Source organism: Stomoxys calcitrans, chromosome 5 (assembly GCF_963082655.1).
Source record: "Stomoxys calcitrans chromosome 5, idStoCalc2.1, whole genome shotgun sequence".
In the NCBI taxonomy this organism is placed as follows: domain Eukaryota; kingdom Metazoa; phylum Arthropoda; class Insecta; order Diptera; family Muscidae; genus Stomoxys; species Stomoxys calcitrans.
The window spans coordinates 2787736-2815671 of NC_081556.1; the positions used below are offsets into that span (position 1 = coordinate 2787736).

The 27936-nt window shown below is 38.2% G+C and overlaps 1 protein-coding gene across 5 annotated transcripts in view; it reads right to left on the reverse strand.

Moving 5' to 3' along the window:
• Positions 1–27936, reverse strand: part of LOC106082265 (leucine-rich repeat and immunoglobulin-like domain-containing nogo receptor-interacting protein 2) — a 274301-nt gene that overhangs the window by 3095 nt on the left and 243270 nt on the right. For 2 of the 5 annotated variants that reach the window (XM_013244653.2, XM_013244652.2), the window contains 3 exons: positions 25615–26684; positions 12517–12677; positions 1852–4510 (listed from right to left, as the gene is read on the reverse strand). In XM_013244653.2, the coding sequence (XP_013100107.2) occupies positions 3241–4510; positions 12517–12677; positions 25615–26481 (2298 nt within the window). In that variant the 5' untranslated portion in view covers positions 26482–26684 and the 3' untranslated portion in view covers positions 1852–3240. Of the gene's footprint in view, positions 1–1850; positions 4511–12516; positions 12678–25614; positions 26685–27936 lie in introns of those variants that run through there. The other 3 variants (XM_013244656.2, XM_013244654.2, XM_059368844.1) reach the window with 3 other exon arrangements.

The window sequence follows — 27936 nt, forward strand, 5'->3', positions numbered from 1 at the left end:
TATACAACTCATTGTTTTAAATTTCAGCGAAATCGGACAATAAATTCACCTTTTATGGGCCCAAGACCTTAAAAAGAGAGAATAGCGTATATGGCAGCTATATCCAAATATAGACCGATGTGAACCATATAGGGCACGGGTGTCAAAAATCCTAACAATAGGCACTGTGTCAAATTTCAGCGAAATCGGATAATAAATGGGACCAAAACCTTAAATCGAAAGATCGGTCTATATGGCAGCTCTACCCAAATCTAAACCGATCTGAGCCAAATTGAAGAGGGATGTAGAAGGGCCTAATGCAACTCTTTGTTCCAAATTTCGGCGAGCGAAATCGAAAAATAACTGCGCCTTGAATGGGCCAAAAACCTTATATCGAGAGATCGGTCTATATGGCAGCTATATCCAAATCAGGATCGATCTGGGCCGTCTTCAAGAAGGATATCGAGGGACCTTACACAACTCACCGTCCCGAATTTCAGCAAAATCGAACAATAAATGCGCCTTTCATGGACCCAAGAACTTAAATCGAGTCGTTCTATACGGCAGCTTGTCCCAGGGTAAGAGGGTTAAAAAACCAAACCGAAAATAGTCAAAGTTTAGTTCCTATGGTTAATTTATTCGAAGGGCGGACAACTTGTCAAAACAGTAGTGAAAAGCATGTGATCAACTTTGAACACTCTCTGCTGTACCTCTCGCCCTCTATTTCTTTGTTCGGCTTGGCTTTGTCATTCAAATAATTTATATTCCCCACTAGATGGCGCTGAATTTGATTGCTGATGATGCTCGCTGTTGATTCCCATCACATTGTCATCATTTTGTCTATTTTTAAATTCAATCGAATTTCTACTTTTGTCGACCTATCCAATGTCACCGTTGCACATGGGTAAGCTTCTTCGGCTTACCCATGGCATAAATATCATAAAAAATGTTCAGCAATGGATATTCCCTTAATAATTGTTGCAACAACTGTGAATAATTATCCATTTAAGACTTCAGTACAAAAATGTACGGCCTAGACCACATACTTTGTATATCTTTTTATACCCTCCACCATAGCGCAGAGGTTAGCATGTCCGCCTCTGACGCTGAACGCCCTGGTTCAAATCCTGGCGAGACCATCAGAAAAACATTTTTCAGGGATGATTTTTCCCTCTTGACATTCTAAGTCGATTTAGCCATGTCCGTTCGTCCGCCCGTTTGTGGCAAGCGCACATACTTTCAAAGGGATAAAGAAAGGCGCTTGAAATTTGCACAAATACTTCCTATACGTGTAGGTCAGTTGGGATTGTAAATGGGTCATATTGGTCCATGTTTTGATATAGCTGCCATATAAACCAATATTGGATCTTGACTTCTAAAGCCTCTAAACGGCGTAGTTCTTTTCCGATTTGGCTCAAATTTTGTATAAGATATTTTGATATGATTTCTAATATCTGTGCTAAGTATGGTCCAAATCGGTTTAATCTCTAGAAGCTCAAGAAGTCTAATCGAGAGATCAGTTTATATGGCAGCTATATCAGGTTATGAACCGATTTGAACCATACTTAGCACAGTTGTTGGAAGTGATAAGGAAACACCACAAAATTTCAGGCAAATCGGATAATATGTGCTCCCCCTAGGGGCTCAAGAAGTCAAGACCAAAGATCGCTTTATATGGTAGCTATATCAAAACATGGACCGATTTAGTCAATTTACAATCCCAGCCCAGGCCTACACTTATAAGAAGTATTTGTGCTTTCAGAGAGCCTAGCTTTTTTCCTTCAAAAGTTAGCGTGCTATCGACAGACAGACCCAAGAATATGGCTAGATCGACTTAAAATGTCATGACGATCAAGAATATATATACTTTAAGGGGTCAAAGAAGCATATTTCGAGGTGTTATAAACTGAATGACTAGATTATGGTGGAGGGCATGCAAATTGGTAAGAACTCATATTTTCCCAATTATCACATCTATAGATCATTAAGTAGTCAAAAACAATGTTCTTTTTGTACCCACCACAATAGGATGGCGGTATACTAATCTAGTCATTCCGTTTGTAAAACTTCGAAATATGCGTCTAAGACCCCATAAAGTACTTATATTCTGGATCGTCTCGTCGTTCTGAATCGATCTAGCCATGTCCGTCCGTCTGTCGAAATCAATATAGAGGTTGAACGCGCAAAGCTAGCCGCTTGAAATTTTGCACAGATACTTAATATTGATGTAGGTCGTCGAGGATTGCAAATGAGCCATATCGGTTCAGATTTAGATGTAGCTCCCATATAAACCAATCTCTCGATTTGACTACTTGAGCCCTTACAAGCCGCAATTTTCATTCGATTTGGCTGAAATTTTGCATGCAGTGTTCTGTTATGACTTCCAAGAACTGTGCTCAGTACGGTTCAAATCGGTTTATAACCTGATATAGCTCCCATATAAATCGATCGCCCGATTTGACTTCTTGAGCCCTTACAAGCCTCAGTTTTTGTCCGATTTGGCTGAAATTTTGCACGTGGTGTTTTCTTTTGACTTCTAACAACTGTGCCATGTACGGCCAAAATCAGTCTATAACCTGATATAGCTCCCATGTAAACCGGTCTCTCGATCGTCCTTCTTTCTTTGAATGTTCTCAATTTTTTAAAAATTGGCTTTTTTGCGATACCAAAGCTTTAATGACTGACCAATTCTGCAACTCTTTCATTAGCATTGGAAATTTCCTTTTTTTCTTTTTATTGTAGATTTTGTTTTCCTTTACTCTTACGCTTTAGCCCTTGTGTGTGTGTGTTTTTCTTTTTATTAGATGCTGTTCTACAAAAAATGACCATCATGCTAAATAAGTTCCCTGTTTTGCCATGTTATCGGTTATCGGTTATTATTGTATTACTTCTATTTGTAAAGAGAAATAGTAGGCCCGACTCTTAGTAATGACCGTGTTTTATTAATATTCTCTTCTTGTCCTCACTTTGTGGTCATCTTTCATCGTTACTTTTGCCTTGTTTGTTTTCGTCTTCAAATTTTTTTGTTTGAATTTTTTTTCAGTGTGTTTTTTTTTGTTTGGTTTGCTGGTTTTCGTTTTCGTTTTTGTTTAGCATGTTTTGCATTTTAAATGGGTTAAACTGTTTTTTGTTTTAGACTAATTTCATATAACTACACATAGTATCGTAATTATTATTTAAACAATTGCTTAATGCCACAGTATCACTAGACGATGCACAAGATCCCTCGTTATCGATTACCATCCTCTCTCTACCATTGTATCATACATAGACTATGTGGGGTTTGTTAAGAGTACCGCCACCACTTCCACTACCACTACCACTAACGCTACCACCGCCACCCCCTAGACTACTGTTACCAATACCGGCCATGCCGCCCATACCAGCACCGCCGGAGCCACTGCCCAGACCGTGGACCCCAACGGAGGGTATTGTGGATGAGCCCATCATCAGTTTACCGTTTGAGGATTTGGACATGGTGTGCGCATCGGGATACTCGTAGTGATCGAATTTCTCATACAGATGCTCTGGCTCATCGGTATAGGTGTTGGTGTCCTTCACCGGCGGCAACTCCCAGGGCTTGAGGGCGCGATACTCATTGGCTATGGCCTGGGCGGTGAGATATCGTTCCAGTTCCAATTTGTCCACCTGCGGCAATGTCTGATGATAGTCCTGATGATGCATGGGATGCATATTGTGGCTCAGCGTCGTTCTTTGGGGCTGCATGGTGTGATGTGGATAGCCGCCATTCATGAGGGTGCCAGGTATGCCTCCATTAGAGGCCGCACTCAATGGTTGATGGGGTAATATGCGATCGTGTACATTTACTATGGATTTGCCCGTACGCAAAGAACGATCATGCATTAGCTTTCGTCGCCGCTTTACAAATCTCATGTAGAAAATAATGCTGGCGCCGGTCATAACCACCAGCAGGCAGGTGAGTACGGCGCATACAATGGTCACCACATGGGCAGGGCAGGTGATTTCGCTTTCGGTCATGGCTGCCAAATGTTTGCGGTTTCTTTTACTATCGTGCCAGATTTCGCAGCCTATACGTTCGGCATCAAGTTTTAGAAAGCCACTGGTTGAGGCCACTGAAGGGTTGGTATTTTGGAATTTCGCGGTAACATCCTTCTTGCGTTCGGCCACATAGGCGGCCACTCTTACCAAATTATCATCGTCACCTTCAGCGCTCAGATCTGAGCCCAAGGCAGCCACCGACCCCGAGTCATGGCTCATCATATTACCCGGCTTTAGGTCATGGCTTTGTAGACCATTTTCAAAATTCCCTGTCACCAGACGCCATAGCCAGAAGAGAGTGCAGTTGCATTGCAGAGGATTATCGCCCAGATAGAGTTTCTCCAATTGATCGATGGGAAATTGGGCAGCATACAGGGTTTGCAGAGAGTTGGCTTGCATATAGACCTCAACAATGTTGGGGTTGCCCTGGAATAACCGCATGGGCAGTTCACCCAAGAGGGGATTGTTGTTCAGGTGGAGTATTTGCAAATGGGTGTTGTCCACAAAGGCTCTGGAAAAAAAAGAAGAATAAAACAAGATGAGTGAGTTTTAAAAATCAATTCAAACGATTAGAAAAAAATTAGAAAATACAAAAGCTTCAGAATATAAAGTAGGGCATTAAGTTTTTGATAACCGAAGGGGAGGGGATAAATAGAATTTTTAGAGATAATTTCATTAAAATTCTATCTTTATAGACAACCAGCCGAACCGAGCCCGCTCCGCAGCGCCCTATTTAACGTTTTATTTGAGTCTCATATTGCAATGGTTCATAAATAAGTTCTCTTTTGGTAGGGTTTGAAGATGGGGACATTTCGCCCCGAATGTGGATATTGAATTCGTGTCATCGAAGCGAAGAGGTAAGCAAGTCCGCCAATGATGCTTAACGCGTAGGTTCAAATCCTGACAAGAACATTGGAAACATTTTAAGTGATGTTTATCCCTTGGTCTGTCGCTTCCGGGGTATCACAATGAACATAAAATTGTCCACGTGAATCTGTAAAGAACTGCCACTCTTACCTAACCTAACCTCATATTACCGTATATTTGAGCCTTATATTGTCGTGATTGGTTTATATATCCATTTGACGGAGAATGCTTTTTCGGGGGGTGCTACTTCAGACATTTCGCCCTTATATGGATATCAAATTCGTGCTTTACTTCCAAATAGCATTCACTTAGCCCTAAATTTACATGGTCGATAAAAAAAACCAGTCAATCGGATTTGTGAGACAATCAGAACAATATTTACAATCAATCAGATCAGTATTTATCATTTGAGTACTAAGGTTATGAGCTTAACTTGGGGTCAAGCATCTGTAGGGCCGTTTCGCCCTGCAGCAATATCCAGAAGCACATGTTGGCCGATAGAGAGAATATGAGACAGATGGGAGGTTTTTTTGTAAATAGAGTACGAACCTTATATCCAAATTTTGGGGGCAAATGTAGGACAGCCCAATATGCAAAAGACCCAGGTGAACATATAGGCCAATTGGGACAATAGGAGACTTAAATAAATCGTCTTTGGAAGAAGAGCGCGACTTTGACAATCAAATTTAAGTTAAAGAGTCTAAGGTTCAAACTCACGGCCAAGCATCTGTGTTAGGTTTAAGGAAGGAGGCAAAGCTCAAATCTCCCCGTTTGGACAAAACAATAAGGGCAAATAAAAATAATTTTGGAAGTAGAGTTCCAGTAGCCTCAACTTCTTAACACTCCGTATAGGTCTACATTCTCATAAACATAAAAAGGGACTTTAATAACACACATTTGGGAGTAGAGTACAAATCGATCCACCACCGTAGCGCAGAGGTTAGCATGTCCGCCTATGACGCTGAATGCCTGGATTCGAATCCTGGAGAGACTATAAGAAAAAATTTTCAGCGGTGGTTTTCCCCTCCGAATGCTGGCAACATTTGTGAGGTACTTTGCCATGTAAAACTATTCTCCAAAGAGGTGCCGCATACCGTCCGAACTCGGCTGTAAAAAGGAGGCCCCTTATCATTGAGCTTAAAATTGAATCGGCCTGCACTCATTGATATGTGAGAAGTTTGGCCCTGTTCCTTAGAGGAATGTTCATAGGCAAAATTTGCATTGTACAAATCCCTCACTTGCCACTTTTGGCGCTAAAATAAGAGAGCCTTAACGCCATATAAAAATGTTACTTTAAGCTAAAGTATTGATTTGTTGTTGTGAAATCATTCCTCTTTGCCTTCACTTCACCTAATAAGCAATCCTTGCCATTTTTGCTACTTTAAAATGCAGCAGCAAATGTAAAACCAGCCTTCAAAGAAGGTTCTGGGTATATCAGCTACAATTTAACAGAATAGGGAATCTTTTTCACACTGCAAATGGAAATTGCTTTGCAAAGCAGGGGAGAGTCAAAGAGCTGAGAGTCCTTTTGTAAAATTATACTTTAACACTTGGCTGGGCAAAGTAAAACTGCTGAGGAAGGGGAAAATGTTTGCCCAGTTGGTTGTTGGTATAACTTTACACATGATTTTCAATTTGCCAAGGATATAAGGGGTGGAGAGAAGATACAGAGAGCCCCTGAAGAGGGTTGGGGGCCTGGGAATCAGGTGCTTGGCTAAAGTGACTGGTATTTGCCAGTGAATATTGCATTAATGGGGAAGCCAAGTATCCTTGGATACTTACTTAGAGCATAAGGGTTACACAAAAGGCTCAAAAGGGATATGTTTAACATTAATTTGAATATAAGTTTCTATTTAACAAGGATGACTAGTGCTGACTGCGAATGTGAATGTGAATGTAAAATGCGTCTGGCGATATTCGATCTCTTGAGTGGGGCAGTGTTGGTTCAAGAACAACAAGGTGGCTAAAAGTAAATGACTGTAACAAAATTCTTTTTGCATGTTCTAGATATGGTTTAGGCAAATGGCTTTAACTGATACTTAACAATTAAAAAGGGATAAACATATTTGCCTTCATCGTCTACATGGAGCGTTAGGGTTCATAAGGCCATTCCGTCTCCAATTTTAAAGTGGCTATCAGATAACATCTAACAACTAACCCTTGTTGTTTAAAACATGGCAGGGGAGATGTCAGTGGCCCTGAAATTGTTTTCAATTAAAGTCTTAACAAATTGCCAACAACATTTACTTTGGCGAAGGGAGAAAAATGGAAAAACCATTTTGGTCTAAGGGAAAAATTCATAGTTCTTTACCCTAACCACCACCCACCCCCTCCCCACTTGGTGTAAAAACACATTTTTCGACCTTCGGTAAAATTTAATGATTTTCCTAGGAACGTGTTGGGCCTACGGTATGCCAAGAATGTTGAGTAATGTTTAGGAACATATTTCTCCATTTGTTTTTAATCATAATTTATGTGTAAGGCATTTTAGCTCAGTGGCACTTTAGCATTTGACATGCCGGCTCCTAGCCATGGAGGAGGACGACGACTACCAAGATTTTTGCGCTACATTTGTTGTTTAGCTTGGGGCCATAGCTGTTTTTGGATGATCGTTTCACTCTTCCTCCCTGCCCCCGTCGTTTGCTTTGTCTCATAATAATAAACTTATTAGATTTTTTGGTGAACAAGAATGTTCTTGTTGTTGTTGTTGCTGCTGTTGATGTTGGCATTGTCGTTGGCTTGTTCATATTTTCTCGTTTTAATATAGCTGTCAGTTTTAACAACATGAGCTCTTTATTAGATTAATATGACTGTCGCTTGTCATAAACTCAAAAAAGGCAAATACATAATAAAATAAACCATGTCATAGCCATTGTGAAGAGCAGAGAACACGGGCCAGCGATATGGGAAAATGTGTGAAAACTTAATAGTATTGACTACAAGTTGATTAACTATCTCTAGCCAATATTTCGAAATGCAAAGAATCTTAAATAGACACATATTTTAATAAAAAGTGGAATTTTAAACATACAACGAGACAAGCAACTATTTATTTAAAATATCGTTGGAAAAATTAGTAAGTGTGTAAAATAAATTTGAAAAAATAAAATTTACAAGATAAGATTTTAGTTCTTTGGACAAGGAATTATTACTATGTGTTCACAAATTGCAGCCTTTGTATTCTAACCGCAAGAAGCTGCAAAAAATTGTTTTTTTAATTCTTTAAAATACTGGATTTGTCATAAAATTGTAGATTCAGTGCACAGCCGTTGTCATCACTAGTATATGTATATCATGCCCACAAAATCTGTGCTATAATACAATAGACATAACAAAAGCAGGCACAAATGTTGTCAAAATCAACAACAAGTGGCAATTAATAGATTCACAGCATGTTGTCTCTATTATGTGAACGCATGTCGTTAAAGCAAGATAGCGAGATCAAACGATAAGCTGTATCCCTCGCTAAACTTCATTTGTATTGAATGAGGAAAATGTATCACCAATCGTCATCCTTCAGAATTTTATTAATTTTGCGGGGATACCAAATTCAGACATGGCTTGAAATACCTTTGAACGTATTGAACGGGCTGTCGAAAGCGGCCTTGTAGTCAAAACATGTATTCGAAGGGTCGGAGGAAGCATTCAAATGCTTGGACTTTGTTAAGCGGTATAAGAAATATTGCACTGCCTCTGATCTTCTTGATATCTACACTACGTACATCAGGCCGAAAATTGAATATAACTCGAATATATGGGCCGGAGCTTCAAATAAGGCCCAGAGCTTCAAAATCATCCCTGAAGCTGCCTGACCGTGTCCAAAGGCAGGCGTTGAACATCGTCGAAGTACGAGGCGCTATTCTATCGATTCTTCCACATTGTGTGTACTTCGGAAATCAGTTTACTGATTCCTGACTTGAGGTTGTTTGTCAGAAATACAAAATTTTCTACAAACTCATGTCGGGTTCAAATCCACCGGGCAGCTGATCGAACCATGCTCTACCGAGAGCATTTCTTTTTAGCAAGGACAGTTCGTATGTGAAATCGACATTGCTGATTCCTCACTTGAGGTTGTTTGTCAGAAATACTAGATTTTCTAGAAACTCATGCCGGGTTCTAATCGATTTGGCAGCTGATCAAATCATGCACTACCGAGAGCATTCTTTTTTGGCAATGACGGTTTGTAGGTGGAATCGACTTCCAGCAGATGTCTTTTGCGCTACCTATGGAAACCAGGATAAACCCTGCTACCTCTTACCCCCTTCCGATCCTTATCTACCAAACGCAATGCACTGCATATATAGAGGACATCCCCTGCGTGTTGTTTGATCATAATAGAAATAGTAAGTGTTGACCTATTCTTCTAGGGTTTTTTCCAGTATTTGGCGTAGTGTGAATATCTGGTGGATTTGCCATGTCTAAAGCCGCATTGATAGAGCCCAATTATCTCATTGACTTTAGATTTTAATCTTTCAAACAGTATGCTCGATAGTATTTTGTATGCGATGGGGAGTAGACTTATTCCTCCGTATTTGCCACATTCCATCTTGTCCCCTTTCTTGTGTACAGGACATGATATGCTGCGGCTCCAACATCGGGTATGCGTTCTTCTGGCCAGATCTCGCAGATGCATACAAGTCTGGTATTAAATAGTTCAGCGGGCAATCCATCAGCTCTTGCTGCCTTGTTGTTCTTCAGTCCAGTCACTGCTACTTGGACCTCATTCTGAGAAGGAGGTAAACATTCTATACCATCATCAGGGATTGTTTCTGCGGTATCATCTTCGCCGTCATCGTGGGACACTATCAGGTGGGAAAAGTTTTCTTTCCATATCTCAAGCACGCTATCTGTATCAAAATGCAAAATTGCCCATGAGCATTCCGTTAATATAACTGAGTGCTGACCGATTCAATTTTAAGTTCAATGATAAAGAGCCTCCTTTTATAGCCGAGTCCGAACGACGTGCCGCAATGCAACACCTTTTAGGGGAGAAGTTTTTACATGGCATTGAACCTCACAAATCTCGCGCATCTCTGAGGATGGCAAAATCCGCAACAACTGTGCCAAGTACGCGCCTATGAAATCTATAACCTGATATAGCTTCCATATAAAGCGATCTGACCATTTGACTTCTTGCCAAGTACGGCCCAAATCGGTCTATAGCCAAATATAGCTTCCATATTTAATCAGAATCCATGGTGGTGGGTTCCCAAGATTCATCCCGGACGAACTTAGCACGTTTTTACTTGTGTTTTAAAGCCAAGAATAAAAATGTGTTTCATTTGATAGACAAGAATTTAATAACTTATCTTTTTTTTTTTGTGAAAACCCATATAATCGATTTTCACAATATTTTCATCTCTCATTGCTCAATGAATATCAAATAGCAAGGCATTTAATCTGCTGCTTTAATAAAATATTAAAGCATACTTCAACCAGAGATTACAGGTCAATAATCATAATATCCACCCATGGATTTGAGATAAATAAAACATGCACAAACACAAATTAACGTGTGTGCATCAACTTGTTGTTGTGGCATTCAAATATGGGCGATGTTATCAAAAGAAAGCCACAATAAAAACGAAACGAAATGCTTGAATATCAGATGTGTTGAGTTCTTTATTATTTTATCGAACAGAGTAGAACAGAAAGCAAAAAACAAGAAAATGTTGAATCACAAACGTTTCGGATTGAATGCAAAACATTCGCACAAACAGGAGGCATATGGTAAACACACACACACACACACACACACATAAATATGATGAGCCTTAAAAGCTCTTTTGGCAAATGAGCCTGGGAAAACAAGCAAGTGTTTATTTGTTTGTGTAATGTGTCGATACCTTTTCACTGAGAAAAACACAAACTCAAGCACTACAAACACCAGGACCGCCAAAGAAACGGAACAGTTACAACACCAGCAACAAATAGGCATAACATTTTCCAATGAAAATAAACATTAACGTTTGATGTTCACTCATACACACACACACGCGCACACACGACACATGTACCATGTATATTGCAACAAATATCCAAGCAGTTGCAAAACAAAACAAAACAACCAACCAACTACCACTCATCATTGCGGGAGAATAACAGCATGAGCCTGAGAATGCCAAAGAGAGAGAGAGAGAGAGTGAGTGAGAGGGAGACTGAATTAATGTTAATGATATCGTATCAAGCGGATAATGCCATAATGTGTATCGCACGTACTTCATGCATTCTGAACAAGTGGATGTTTGTTTGTGTGTGTGTGTGTGTCTTGTATTACTCGTTCATAGCGTGAGTTGGGTATGTGTTCAATTAAATGTTAGATAATAAGGATTTAATGCAAAGCAGAAGAAACCATACGGCAGGCCTGTCATTTGAAAGCTTCGTTCACATCGCCAGTTTGTACATGTGTGTGTGTGTGTATTTTTGTGTGAATGTGGGCTTATGGGTGCCTGGCAGGGGAGTGCCGTCATTAATACATAAATAATGTGTAAATTTTCGGTTGAAAATTAGCATTATTTCACTGTAAAATTACGTTGCATTTTAATGATTCATTCGAAAATAACAATTGAAAGGAGTGCTGGTTTTTGACACAGGGAAGGATTGAGGAGACGCTGTTATGGAATTTAAGGCCTTCAATGGTGAACAAATACACATTGCTTGCAGGTTAGCTGGTTTATTATCAAGCCACAAGTACAAGGAAAGGAAGAATCCTTATGGTTCAAGGCCCTTAGCCATGGAGATCACTTTAAAAGCTAACAGAGGTTCACATTGGACAATTCACACAAGTCTTCAAAGAAATAAAGTGGAAATGACCTATGCGGAAAACGCACACAAAAGATCTTCAATAGTTTTCTGTTCCTCGGCGTAATCGCAACTTCGACGAGTTTGTAAAACAATAGTTGCCGTTTCAAAATTTTGGGTTTGCAGTCTATATTGCTTTCCAGCAAAACACCATGGTATTTTGCGCTTTTAGCGCAAAAGGAACATTCTCCTCCCCTTAGAAAACCGTTGCCATGTCCAAAGGCCTTCTTTTCCAACTGTACTGAAAAATCCAGCCACATTACGAAAAGTATTTAAGTGTTGTGCGGAATATTGGGTAGCCAACGGATGTTTTCGAATGAATGAATTCGCCATATGCACATGTGTGAATGCATATCAATCAGTTGTGTATTGGTATGTGAGAGAATTTAAGGAAAAATGTTGGTAAGAGGAGCATTTAAACAACAAAAATACAGTAGATTTGTTAGTTCCGAACTTTAAACAACAACATGTTGTAATTTTTGAAGTTATTCCACAAAAACATTGCTGACCTCAAGATTTTGTTATTTTGCGCGCAATATATTTTTTATCAAAATGATCAATAGTTTTCTTCGAGTGTATTTTAATGAACTAGTAATAATGTATAATGTAATAATATATCGTTTTTATATGTAAAACACATTATGTATGTTTATTTTAATGGTTGGATAATTTGAGAAAACAGAGCGTTTCATAAAAAAAATTGCAACTGCAATTGCAATTCCAATTTGTGTTGTCATTAGCAATCATTAGTGGCCTATGGAAATTCGTAATAGTTTTTAAGTGCAGGCTCATTTGCCGCTTTGGCTGTTGAACAACGTCAAACTGTGGCCTGTGTGTTTGAAAACTTACCTCGAATCAATGCGTTGCAGAAAATCCAATCGATTCAAATGTAATTCGCGCAAATGGAAGAGATTCAGGAAACCAACTGCGGGTAGATGGGTAAAACGATTTCCGCTCAAAGTTAGATGTGTCAGATTGGAGAGTTTCGAAAGTTGTTGCGTGGGCACCATCTGCAAAGATAGATAAAGAGAGATGAAATAAAGGAGAAATTAATGAAAATGTTAATGAGAGTTTATGATTTCTGTGAGAAATGCTAGTATGACAAAACAAGTAAGGAAAGCCAAAAGACGGTTGGAGCCGATGAAGTATGTAACACCTTACACCAAAGAGTTTAACTGCTGTTTTTAAGCAGATACGAGATAGTATTTAATTCATATCGAGATTTGAGTTTTTGAGTTTCTATATGCCTCAATGTTTTTTTTTAATAAATGACCATATTCGACTTCGGTTGGAGATCCTTTTGGCTAATTGCTTATATGACTGGATAAAGCATCACGAGACCTGTCAGCTGACCAAATTTGGAAGGGCCATCTTTTTGAATGTGACCAGGGTGGCCGCATTTCTTTCCAGGATCAATTTTTTTTATTATTTGTCATTGGAAGGGCCAGTATTTTTTTTTTTTTTTTTGATAAATGGCCATATTCGACCTCGTTAGATCTTTTTGGCAAATATCTTGCATCACTGGATAGGGCGTCTAGGGACCTGTCTGCTGACCAAATCTGGAAGGGCCATCTCTGTCTATATGGCCACGGGGTCCAAAAAAATTGTTTTATCCTATAGAAAATTTATTTATAATCTCACATGAAGGGGGCTTTGGTGGTTTTTTGTCCCGATTTGACATATTTAGCCCCATGAAGCCGCATATGTTATCCGATTGCGCTGAAATATTGCATTTAGTGTTCTGTTACGAGGTCCAATAACCATGTCAAGTACGTTTGAAATTCGTTTATAACCTGATATAGCTTCCATATAAACCGATCTCCCGAGTTGACATATTTAACAACTTGAAGCCGCAATTTTTGTCCGGTTTGTCTAAAATTTGGCGTGTAATTATCTGTTACGACTTCAAACAATGCCAAGTGCGGTCCAAATCGGTCTATAACCTGATATAGCTCCCATATATATCGATCTCTCGATTTCACGTCTGGATCCCCTGGAAGCCAGAATTTTTGTCCTATTTGGCTGAAATGTTGCACGTCGTGGTTTGGTTACGACTTCCGCCAACTGTCCCTATTACGGTCCAAATCGGCCTTTTATAATTCCATCTCTCGATTATCCTTGTACGGTTCCTAGAAGGGGCAATTCTTATCCTTGTGCCTAGAGGGCGCAATTCTTGTCCTATTTGGCTGAAATTTTCTATGACATCTTTTGTTATGACTTCCAATAACTGTTTTAAGTATGGTTCAAATAGGTTTATAACCTGAAAAAGCTGACATGTGGACTAATATCGGATCTTGACTGCTTGGGCCCTCGATTCTAAGTCGGAGTGAGAGTATTAAGCTGGAGTCGGAGAGCGGTACAGTGTCGGGGCAAGCGTGCTTAACACCGACCAAAATCCGACACCGGCTCAACAATCCGACTCCAACTTCAACTCCGGCCTCAAAAACTCCTCTTCAGTCGACAACGCAGCCCTGGTTCGAATAAATAATTAAATAAAGCATCTGAAAACCGTTTTCATTCGCCGTTTGCTTCAAAAATTATGGAATGCGAAGGAATTTTTAGTAAGTATTTTTAAATTTGATTTTACTAAACCTCACTCTATCTCAATTGGATTTAAAAACTCAACGATACCTTTGCACATTACATGCCTCTATTGAGGATTTCATAATCACATCACCATTTTCCAGCAAGAAAAAAAAAAAACAGAAAATATTTCAAGTTCAAGTTTATTGAAATAATCATAATGTAATCGCCTTCCAAACCAATCCAGCCAAGCATTCATTCATACAGCGCATTTTTATGTCAACCCAAACCAATTTGTGTGGCTAAGGGTATGCCTTAACATGCATTCCATTTCCGTGCTTTTCGTTTACGGAATCCTCAATTTCATTTTCTACCATTATTCACCGCCACGTATTGTTTATGGCGTTATCGCGATCTAGAGGCACGTTTTTCAGCCACAAATTTTTCATAGTCTTGGGAATTGGGGGGTGTGTGTGTGTGTGTGCGAAAGCGATTTTTTACTGCTTAGACCAAGACATATTTTCCTAGAGGATTTGTAAAAGAACATTTTTCGCCAGGGAAGTGGAGTTGGAGTTGGAGCTCTCTCAGGTGGCAGTTTGGAGCAGAGTAAATCCAGGCAGACAGAAAGCAGACCCCAAATGAAAACGGCCAAAAAAATGTTGGAAGGAATATTGGATTTTTTTCTTCTACATTTAGGGGTTTTGATGTTGTTGAAGGCAAGGTTAGTGGCTTAAAAGGCTTTACGGTTTACCATTTTTATTTTTTTTTAAAGGGGGAAAATTCGAGTTGCTTTGAAAGCAGTCAGCCCACCATTGGCTGACTAGCAACAAATTTACCTTAAAAAGATTGATTTTATTACCTTTAACAAAAATAACTATGGAGCAGCGGCCAGCATTATAGTGGTGGAAGGGTAGAGGAATTTTGGTTTCTACCCAGTTGGCTTTAGGGTTAAATGGCCAATGTCTAATTCTTATATCAAAGCATTAGTGCTTGGCTAGTGCAATGTAAGTAAGGCATGGCACCAGCTAACCAAACCAACAAAATGTATTGCTCGTCAGTTGTTTAGAGGAAGCACCAAACATACGTTTCCGTTTCCTTTAGAATACAACACAGCACAGCAAAAACCGGCATCACACTCATATAGCACTGCTTACAATTGAAGCTAGGGGCAGGGAAAGGATATGTCAGCCTTTTGGCCATACCTCACGTGGTAAAATATTATTTAGTACAATACCATATTTTACCGTCAGCCATAGGGGGAGATGAGGCGGGTTAGCACAACTCTTATAAGGACTACCCTTTGCTTTTTGGTCAGGGATTTCCTCAATTTTTATTCCATTTCGTGTCTGGGCTTTTTTGTTTCTCCCATTATCCTTTTTTGTATTGTTGCCTGTTTGGGTGCTCAAAATTTTTGTTGTGGTCTTGAAAAGGTCACGTTTCGGGCATCGTGCAATGCTGCCAGTTAACAAAATAATCAAAAACAAAGTTTCCCTTTTTGCCACATCATTTTTGGGTGTTCTTTGCGGACATCATATTTCGTAAAGGCAAAAGTCATTGCCAGCGCTTTTGGGTTGCTTTGCCTTGACTTCGCTTGGCTGTCTCCTAACTGGGGTTTATTAACTAAAACTAAATTATATTTAATCACTTTATCAACAAAAATAATAAAAGTCTTCAGAGGATTTATCGCTTAAGTAAATTTATGTTTTTAAAATAATATTTGTGAGCACTAAAAACTTTAACACTTGTTAATTGAAATGAATGGGGCACAGCTATACAGGTCAAATAGTTGGTTTTTGTTTAAAACCACTTTGGATTATACAGTTTTAAGGGAAATTTAGTAAACCCTTTGAAGAGTTGGCTGAAAAAGCAATTCCTAAGTTGAGTAAGCATGACCATTTTTATATAGCATTAAAGTTTAAGCAAAGGAGTTTAGATAAAAATATACTTAGATTGAAAAAATGCCTTTTTAATGGTTTTTTAACTACACTAGAACATCGTTGCAGTTTTCTTATTTTTAAGGAAAAGTATACTTTGGTTAAATATTTTTAACTTGATATTAAAAGTTTTTTTTTTTTTTTTGAAATAATGAATTTTTAACTTGAGCTCTAATTACTAAAGATAAAAATCATAAAATGGAGGCCAAAATGGAAATAACAATGTGTCTGTTAAGTCGAAGTCTTGCTCCAAATCATTACGAAATTCTTTTGAAGAAAGAAAATATTTTTGAATTTTAGTAATATTTTGTTTTGCATAACTACGCACAGTGGGCCAGCGACAAAAAAATTGGAAATAAGTCCACAACTTTTTACCTGTGGATCTAAGCGGTAAAAAATGTTCTAGACATCTGTAGAGGAGAGATTGCTCTATACCATTCTCTAGATTAAACATCTTAAGCTTATAAAATTCATATTTTTTATACGACTTGACTGAAGTTAGGAACATTATACCTATCTACAACTGTGCCGAATTTGGTCCAGATCGATCCAACTTTAGATGTAGGTCCCACGCCAACGTAAAATGCAAATGCAAATTTTGTCCATGAACATTCCACTAAGGAACAGGGGCAAACTTCTCACATATTAATGAGTGCAGTCCGATTCAAGTTTTAAGCTCAGTGACAAGGGGCCTCCTTTTTTATAGCCGAGTCCGAACGGAGTGCCGCAGTGTGACATCTCTTTGAAGAGAAGTTTTACTTGGCATAGTACCTCACAAATGTTGCCAGCATTAGAAGAAAACATTAGGGGAAAAAAACCGCTGAAATTATTCTGATGGTCTCGCCAGGATTCGAACCCAGGCGTTCAGCGTCATAGGCGGAATTGCTAACCTCTGTGCTACGCAAACGTACTCCCACGCAAACGTACTCCCAATTTTTGGTACTTTTGCTCTGGAACCCACATTTTTACTTAATTTTTTTCCAAAATTTTCCAAAGTGGTCAACTTTGACACTATGTATTAAAGATATAGGCCAACAACGCCACTTTCTTCAAAGCCTATGTTCTCCTCTATAAATGTCTAGAAAAATTTTTAGAGCTCAGATCAACAGTTAAAAAATTGTGAACTTATTTCCAGTTTTTCGTTGTTTAGTCCATTGTGAAACGGTCGTGGCCATCATGGAATGCATAAGAATGAAATTTTCATGCGAACATTTTGCCTCTGAAAAAAAGTTTTATATTCTCTTGTTATGATATTCTTTTCAAAAACTGAATCCAGATATTCAGCACAATATATGGAAATGTCAACCTATGAGAAAAGGTTTTCTATTATATCGCTGCATATGCGACGCAATGGTATGACCAGGGGAGTCCTTCATTATCGACGGACTGGGTGTTGTGATGCGTCTTTATTAAGGGTAGTGATGTCTGGGTTGGGGGTACCCGATTTTCAGGCAAATCGGATAACAATAGCGACCTCTAGAGGCTCATGAAGTCAAGATCCCAGATCGGTTTATATGGCAGCTATATCAGGTTATGAACCGATTTGAACCATACTTGGCACAGTTGTTGGATATCATAACAAAATACTTAACTCATAACAAAACACTTAGTGCAAAATTTCATTCCAATCGGATAAGAATTGCGCCCTCTAGAGACCCAAGAAGTCAAGACCCAAGATCGGTTTATATGGCAGCTATAACAAAACATGGACCAATATTCAAGCGGCTAGCTTTACTCCTTAGAAAGTTAGAGTGCTTTCGACAGACAGACGGACGGACATGGCTAGATCGACATAAAATGTCACGACGATCAAGAATATATTTATGGGGTCTCAGACGAATATTTCGAGTAGTTACAAACAGAATGACGAAATTAGTATCCCCCCATCCTATGGGGCTGGCTATAAAAAAAAACTTTTGTTGTAACGTCTATTCTTCTTCATCACACTTCGCTGGAATGTCTTTCTTAAAGAAGTTCTTAGGATTCTTGGAAACTATCCCATATCGCAAAAGTCATGCTATCGGCATGCGTGACCCCTTTTACACCACTGTCTTAACGATTGACAACTGTTTTACATTGTTTAAGGCACTTCCATAGTCATGAAATGATACTTTGGTATGCTCCTTTACAGCTCCCTATGCCACGAAGGACTGTGGACTTGATTTTCTCTTATACAACAACTACGGCTAAATGTTGCTTAAAAAAATAAAAGTTGTTTTAAATAAAACTAAGAATTGAAGAAGCCAAGAAAATTCTTTTTCAGTTTTAACCCCATTTTCATTGGTATATTGTCAAAGCCAAGATAAACAAATATAAAGCCTATGGAAATTTCAATAAAAACTCATGCAACCAAATCTCGAGATCCATGAATTTATCTAAAAATATATCATTTTTAAGCAAAGCAAACAGACTGTAAAAGTTTTTCTGGCATAACTGTGTAAAAATGACCTCAAAGGCAGTTTTTGCCAAGTATACATTAAGTACAAAAAGTAAGTACATATTGAAAAGTGATACAGAGTTCGTAAACACCATAGCATTGTATTGCCATGTTGTGAGTACACACTTAGTTTGGTTACTCACCGTATAATCGATAAATTTGAATACAAACTGAATTGGAGCATGATGATTTACTCATACACTCACACACACACACACACATACACACATAAGAAATGAAATATTGCAATATGCACAAAAAAAAAAAAAAATAAAGAGTAACAACCGAAACAAATATAAATATGTTTTCACAGTACCAACATGAAATCCTTTTTAAGCATATAAAATTCCTTGGCCACATATGTGTTTATGCATAAATGCGTATCTGTATATGTGTTGATGTGTGAATCACTTGTATTTTACCACATTTTCATTTCAGTTTGCTCCAAAACTATTCAAAGTGCTAGAAAAAAAATTTTCGAAAATAAATTCCTCACCATACAGGCTGACCTCATTCTTTGTGAGCCCTCAAAGGCCACAATTCTAAAAGAGCTCTTTTGCTGCAAAAAAAATTTAATAAAGTCCTTTATTTGCGGTGTGTAAGCCACATAGAAGATATTTACCAAAAAGGAATATGGCTTCAGATAATGTGCTAAAATTGTTACTTAAAAATTTAATATTCATCTTTTGAGAGGACGCACACACACAAGCTTACACTCATACACACGAAATGAGTGTGGTTTTATTGTTTCACATCAATGCCACAAAGTGGAAATTTTTATTTGAGGGAGATATTTCTCAAGAGTAAATGAGGGCAAAATTAACATCATAGTGGACGACTTAAAAAGACGCTAATTACAAGTAAAATAATGAGGAAAATATAATGCACATGTAATACTAGACACTGCATGCTCGGGTTGGAATTCTGGAGAGAACATCACAAAATATTTTTAGCGGTGGTTTTCTCGTACTAACGTTGGCAAAATTTCTGAGTTATTAAACAATGTAAAAAAATCTCTTCAAAGATCTTTCGCCCATTGGCCTGCAGTTCGGACTCCACTTATCACCACTTATCATTGGTTTGCTATTGGATGCTGTAACTCTAGGTAAGGTTTAAGTGACAGTCTGCTATCAGACCCACTTAGATGTTTTCGTCCATCGTGATATCACAGGAACAGAAGAAGGAAGATGCCTTCTGGTTCCTATCGTATAACCATCCTGATCGCTTTAGAAAGCCCAACATGTTCACATCCGCTAAATCAGACAGGTTCTCAAAGAAATGAGAACCTAGAGTGGAGCTCCTTCTGACTGCTAGTTCTGTAGTCTCTTCTTCCTCGATGTCCCTACAGCTTCTGCAAAAGTCGTTGCTGGCAATCTTCAGTCTGTCAGCATGTTTTACGGTTAGACAGTGACCTGTCATGACGGACACAATGGGTGAGGCGTGTTTTCTAGTGACAGTAAAGCGGTATACCTCTTCAAGTCTAGATTCACTCACAGCCTACTCTATGTGACTATCTATCATTCGTTGCCCTTCGGGTTGGTACTGGAAACTTAGCTTACATGTCGCTAGAGGCATACCCACAGATTCCAGTATCCCTGGAATGTGTGGGGTAGTTCCTAGTCTCGCAAGCTCGTCCGCTTTACAATTCCAAATGAGTGTGGTCCCTCATCATTATCTTTGTGGCCCGGCACCCAGAACAGGTGAATTTTTAACTGTACAGCCATCTCTTTGAGAGATCTGCGGACTACCGCGATTTTTGCGTCCAGAAATACGTTTTACAGCCATTTAATGGCTGCCTGGCTGTCTGAGAATTTAGTATCGATCCACATTTTGCTATGGGTGTTAGAAGGTTTTTTCTCCAATTTTTCCAATCAAATTTGAAATGGAAACAACATAGTTGTAAGAAGTTCCGTTGGTACCATTATATTGGTCTACCAAAGCCCAGAGTTTAGCCTTTGACGCTGAATGCCTGTCTTCAAATCCCAGTGAGAACAACAGGATGGATATCCCCTCCTAGCGCTGGCTACACTTGTGAGGTATTTACCTTAGGTAATCAGCCGTGCATACTCTACTTAATAGTGTCGCTCTGCGGTAAGCCGTTTGGTCCCTCATCATTAGGTTTAAACTTGTATTGGAAACCAGTCTTTGATATGAGCTTTTCCCAAACCTATTACCGCGTGACCCTCGATTCCCTTATGCGACTGTGATGAAATTTCATCTATTCATTATTAAGAGCATTTCCATTGAGGTAATATTTTATTTTTGTAATTTTCACGTTCGATGCACAAAATTGGGTGTATGCCATGGGAGTAGTGTAATTGTGTAGACAAAAAATCGGCCATTACACAAAAACAAATGCATTGAGAAAAGTACAGCTGACAGACAGAGGTGTCGAGCGTGGTTAATGTGGTATTTATATCATAGAGGCGTTTTCGCAATAAATTTGGTATAAGTACAACATATCAACGTACGGCCCTTGAAGCCTTAACACCTAATATGGCCGAAGAGTTATTCCAACCAAATGAAGAAACGCGTCCCACAGTGGTTGGTGTGTGTTGCGATCTCTGGCTTTTCTTTTCCATTTGCAAAGAAAATATCTGATCATTGAGTTCGTTTCGAAAGAAAAACTTACAAAAATTGTAAGATTAAATGATCTTCGCCCTAACGGGTAGAAAAATTCAAAATGATAGAAAAATTATCAATAGTACCGATAGTGTTAAAAAAAAAATTAAACTATCGATACTTTGCCAGCTTTAGTGGACCCCTCCCTTCCCCAAACTCGTGGAGAGAAATGTGAAACGATATTGAACTCAAATTGATGGTGTTTGGGCCAAGGGTACGAATGTAAACTCCAAATTTAGGGAAAGTCTCAAAGAGTCGACCTAATGCATAAAATCTCTTATGAGGACACGTGGACCGTCTGCTCTTAAATGAAAGGTATCTGGGATTAAACTATAAATAAAAATAAGGGCAAAGTTTTTAGGGGGCTGTTCTACCCCTTGAACCAATTTCAACCCGTTTAGCCAAATTTTCAATAAATGACCTAATCCTTCTATTAAGACCTCATGTGTCATTGGAAGCCTATTTTATTCTCCAATTTGATTTATTAAGATTAGACATTCTTTATTTTATTTAAATCAAACTCCATGAAAATACTTTCTGTACCATCTCTACCGACAATAGAGTGCTCCTACCACACATCATATTCTTATGACTTGAAACCCAGGAGTTCGAATACTTTTCTAACTACATTCTTTATATCATGCCGCTCATTGGGCTTGTTCCGGTGATGTTATGTCTACAAGTTAGTGTTTCTTCATTTTGTTCATAACCATGGGAGTGAGAGTGTGTATGTGTGTGCGTGTATGTGTATGTGTGATACAGAGTTTTAACCACAAAACATATTATGGCTCTATGGCTTATATGGTTCCTATGAACATGGGTTATAAAACAGCAGGACCTGTATATTGTGCCATCATATGGCACAACAAAAGTGTAGAATTTATTGTCAATGTTGCCAAAATGTATGCTTGTGTCTGGCTGTCTGTATGTGTATTGCTACAACTTTGAGATACTTATAAGCACATACCACATTCATGTATACCGTGTTCATGTATAGACAATCTATTGGTGTTGTTGTTTAGAAATTTCCTAGTTTCCTACACAGAGTGTAGCTTTGTATAGAAATGGCATGTTGAACAGGAAACTACTTAAAATATCTTTAAAAATTCCTTCTACAGCACAGCACATAACAATGGTCACAGCTAAAGAGCCAGGCTGATGGCAGACAAGGACATTAGGCAGGATTAATGGAGGACTAGGGAGAATTGCTAAAGAGTATATTAAAGGATCTTAATCGTTGTAATGATAATAATATACATACGCTTCAAGTTGTAATTGATAAAATATCGATCTCTCGTTTATGAAACAGATGATAAGCATTTAAAAAATTGACGAAAAAACGGAAAAAGAAGTCTTTTGCTGTATTTATGGATTTTTTTTAGCTGTAATATGAATTTTATGTACATTTCGTCTAACTTTATGTACCTTTTCTTTATCTTCATGTTAGGATAAACTTTACTTTGAACCGGAACGAGTTTGCTCACCTATAGGAGCTTGACATGGGTCGCCACCTCAACATGCAAATGTGGCTACAACAACAAGAACCAGATTAACGGCCGTATTCATAGAACTTAATGAAGTTCAAATCTATATATATTGAATACCCGTATAACTGACAAGCTTAAAATCTAATTCACTTCTAGGCACATTGTGAGGTCGATTCATCGCGAGGACAGCATTTCTGAAAATTGTCCTACAATCTTCCTACTAAGGAACAAAGGGACTTCTTTTTAAAGTGGGCTGTCTGATTCCAGTTTTGGCTTAATGATAAAGGGCATATTTTGGCTCTTCATGTTGTTTTAAATACAAAATGTCTGAAATTCATGGCTTTTTACTGATTTTATTTTTTTTTTGCAAACTTCAGTGAGCCAGTCTAATATTCACTCGTCGTCGTTGCTACCGAAACACACATGTTGAGTGCCTTTGTCTCTCGCTCTCTCACTCACTCCCTGACAATGTTTATTTATGTGGTATACTTTTAGGCAAATACCTGTTTATTGTATCCGTTAGAGAAGTTTCATATCTATTTAAGCATGGTGTATCTCTTTGCAAACGTTGTTTAGAAAGTTGAACAGGTATTTTTGGTATTTCATTTGTTAACTACTTGTAGCCCGCAATAGATGGATATTTTTGTTTGTCACACTTTTATTGTTATGGCTGCACTTATGGAATTTTATGTAACATAATGGCTGGGCTGGAAGATTTTCGAAATATTTTTAGAATAAAAGCACTGCATATACAACAGGAAGGAGATCATATATAAAAGTTTTATATTTTACGGATGTTTTTACACATACGCAGTTAAAATGGGGGAAATAAATACATCAATTAAAGGAAATACTAAATGTGGAAAATAAATTTTAAATATATTTTTTAGTAATACTAAAAATATGTTTGTCTGAGCTCTTATTTTGAAAAAAAAAAAAATCTTTTGTGATATTTCGAACATATTCTAGCTCGAGATCATATTCAATGCTTCTATTCAAAGAATATCATAGCAAATTTGAGTAAAGTTGTGTTGTTATTCAAAACACTTTGACTGACTGGGTGGATCATGATTTCTGATACGCCATGTATCTTCATCAACACATGAGTCAAATTGATTAAGGTGCTCTTCAAACAGAACTTATTTACTGACAATGGTAGTATGGGGCTCACCAAAAAAAAAGGTATTTGAGAGATGAGCACAAGTCTTATATCTAGTTTCAGGAACAAGCGCCTGGGTGGCCAGCACACCCCCGAGATTCGCCCTAATCAAACATATTTACCAAACCATGGCAATATGGGACTGAAAAGAGAGGTATATGGTAGTATTTCTATGCCCATCATCGAAGGATGGGTGTATATTCATTTTGTTATTCCGTTTGCAACACATTGAAATATCGATTACCGATTCTATAAAGTCCGATCAGCGTAAAAATCTAAGAGGATCTAGCCATGTCCGTCCGTCTGTCTGATGAAATCACGCAACAGTCTTTAAAAGTAGAGATATTGAGCTGAAATTTAGCACACATTCTCTTTTAGTCTATAAACAGGTTAAGATCAACGATGGGCTATATCGGACTATATCTTGATATAGCCCCCATATAGACAGTTCCACCGATTTAGGGTCTTAGGCCCATTGAAGCCACGTTTTCTATCTGATTTTGCTGAAATTTGGGACAGTGAGACATCCTTCTTCAATTTGACCCAGATCGGTCAAGATTTGGATATAGCTGCCATAGAGACCGATCTCTCGATTTAAGGTCTTGGGCCCATAAAAGGCTCATTAATTGTCCGATTTTGCCAAAATTTGGAACAGTGACTCGTTTAAGGCCCCTCGACATCTTCCTGGGTATGGCACAGATAGGTTCAGATTTCGATATATAGCTGCTATATTGACCGATCTCTCGATATAAGGTTTTGGGCCCATAAAAGGCGCATTTATTTCCGATTTCGTCGAAATTCGGGACAGTGAGTCGTGTTAGGCCCTTCGACATCTTCCTGGAATATGGCACAGATAGGCCCAGATCTGGATATAGCTGCCATAGAGATCGATTTCTCGATTTAAGGTCTTGGGGCCATCAAATGCGCACTTATTGTCCGATTTCGCCGAAATTTAGGACAGTGAGTTATGTTAGGCCTTTCAACATTCTTCTTTAATTTGGCTCAGATCGGTCCAGATTTGGATATAGCTGCCGTATAGACCGATCTCTCGATATAAGGTTTTGGGCCAATAAAAGGCGGATTTGTTGTCCGCTTTCGTCGAAATTTGGGACAATGAGTTGCGTTAGACTCTTCGACAACTTTTTGCAGTTTGGTCCAGATCGGTCCAGATTTGGATAGAGCTGCCATATAGACCGATCTCTCGATTTAAGGTCTTGGGCCCATAAAAGGCAGATTTATTGTCCGCTTTCGTCGAAATTTTGGGACAGTGACTTAAGTTAGGCCCCTCGATATCTTCCAGAAATATGGCACAGATCGGTTTTGATTTGGATACAGCTGCCATATAGACCGCTCGTTTTAAAGGCACATTTATAATCTGATTTCGCTGAAGTTTGACACAGTGACTTATGTTAGGATTTTCGAAATCCGTGTCGCATACGATTCAGATTGGTCTACATTTGGATATGGGTACCATAGGGAACAATATTTTGTTTTAAAAAATTGAACAATGGCTTGTACTTATTAGACCACTCAATATCCGTGTCGAATTTAGTCCAAATCGGACCATATTTCGATAAAGTTGCTATGGGAGCATAAATTATCCATTTCCAACGGATTATGACGAAAAGTGGTTTACATATATACCCGAGTTGGGCCCGGCTGAACTTAACGCTTTTTACTCGTTTTTTTATGCTTTATCAATAAAATAGAATGCATAAATAAGATTTCACCTGGACGATATTGAAATTCTGTTACTTCTTTATAATCAAAATGTCTCTAACTTACCGTTAAATTATTATTGGCCAAATCCAAATGCTTTAGCGTTATCAATCCCTCGAAGGCACTCAAATCCAGCTCACTAATCACATTTCCCCTCACCGTTAGAGTGACCAACTCCCGTAGACCCTCGAAACTATCGTTGCGTATGTACTCAACCAGATTGTCGGATAAATCCAAAGACTTGAGCGATTGCAGATGGTGTAGGTTATTCGCTGGTATATCCAATAATTGATTATTTTTAAAAATCAATATATCCAAAGACATTAGATTGCCAAAGGTGTTGTCCTCCAGACTCATAATGTTGTTATTGGTCAAATCCAGTTCGACCAGTGACGTTAGATCATTCATGGCCGTATGATCGACGACATCGATGCGATTGTAGCCTAAATCCAATACCAAAAGATTGCGCAAACCCTTAAAGGCATCCTTTTGCAAGGAACTGACCGAATTGTGACTGAGATTTAGGGTGCGCATTTCCGTTTGATACTCAAAGTTCTTGGAACCCAAGGTCTCAATGATGTTGCGCGATAAATCTAAAATTTCCAATTTCATGTAGAAGGGCAGGGTGAATTGTATGTTGCGTATCTTATTTAAGGTTAAATTGATGTATTTGGTCTCGGGATTCAATTGAATTGGCACATCTTCTAAGGCGGCATTCACACAGAACGCCTTGCTGTTGGCATCCCCACCCAGACATTGGCATTTCGAAGGACAAAACGCTTGGGTGTGTTGGTGATAGCTAAGCAGGATTAGGAGTAATGAGCTTAAGTGTAGCCAAGGTATACTAAATAGGGAGGAGGTGACTGTGGTGACGCCGGAGATGGACGATGTCAAGCGCCATCTTACATGTGTAATTCGGTGCAAATGTTTCATTGTGGCTGCCAATGATGTCGGTCGACTAATGGTGCGGCTGGCTATTGAACGTTTGTGGCGTTTGGTTGTGCCCAGCGCAGGTGAAACCTTTCGAGAATAGTTAACAAGTAATTAAATGCTTTCGGAGACGTTGTGAGGCCGGCCTTTAGCTACTGCTTTCATAGGAGAATTACACATTCTTTGTGTAAAGCATCTCTGTCAGCCTGCAATGGGACAAAGACACAAAGGAAATAAGGATTTAATTAAAGACCAAATGGCTAAACACACTAATGAAAATGAATAAGTAATGTGTATATATACAGGTGTTAGTATGAGTGCGTGATAGTGCATGTGCGTGTGTGTGTGCATACTGTGCGATAATATGTAGATTATAAAACAGCAATAATATTGGCTATAACTTTCATGATTCAAATTAAACGCTAGAGAACATAAAGATGCTAATGAAGCCCTAAAATATGCTTTAATTTATTCTATTTACTTAAGATTTAATATATGCTATAGTTTATAGCTTAAAGCATGCTTTAGGGCTGGAATAATCTGAAAACACTTCTTAGCTAACATATCATTAAAAAATCTTTGTCGCTTGGTTAATCGCAGCTTTTGGGATTCCATACCGTCATTGTGACAACTTAATTTATGAAAATATTTTGTTTGCAAACCAAACTGGGATTTTACTAATAAATAATTAAAAACGCCCACGTTTACCAACTCTTGAATAAGTTGGGCATAAGACATAGACCAAAAGCATTTCATTTTGAAAAAATTTAGACATTTTTGTATCAAAAAAAAAACTCCATTTAAAATAAAATTATAAAAATTGAATTCAGTAAAAAATGTTCAATGAAAAACAAAAGAGACATCACAATTTAGCGAAAATATCTTTTGAAATTTCTCTTTAAATTAATAAAAGAACCAAAGACAAATTCAAAGAAATTATAAAAAAAAATGGCTGGGCTACCCTAACCCTGACCCTAACAGCCTGTGTTTAACAAAAAATAAATCAGATTATCCACTGTTGCTTACTAAACTTTTTGTTATTGGAAGAGCCTAAGTGTATGCTTTATTTCACCAAGCCTTAAAATACTCCACTTTGGGGTTCCTAATATTCAATTTATTTGACAAAATTATTTTCGAAACTGGCATACTCTTTTATTAATAAAAAAATGTATTTAAAATTTGAACAAAGTAAAAGTAACAATTTTTACACAAAAAACATTTCATATTTTTGGACAATGAACTGCTAAGAATTAACACTTACTACAATTCCCCCTTAAAAAGTTGTTTCAGCTTTTTAGAAAAACTTTCAACAAGCGTTTTAAAATTTCTTAGAATTTGCTGTAAATAAATTTTAATGAATGAATCTAAAAAAAAAAAAATAAATAATAAGAGAATGACCCAAAAACGACCGGAAAATTCTCAAAAATTCTACAATAGCCCTAAAGTATGCTTTAAACA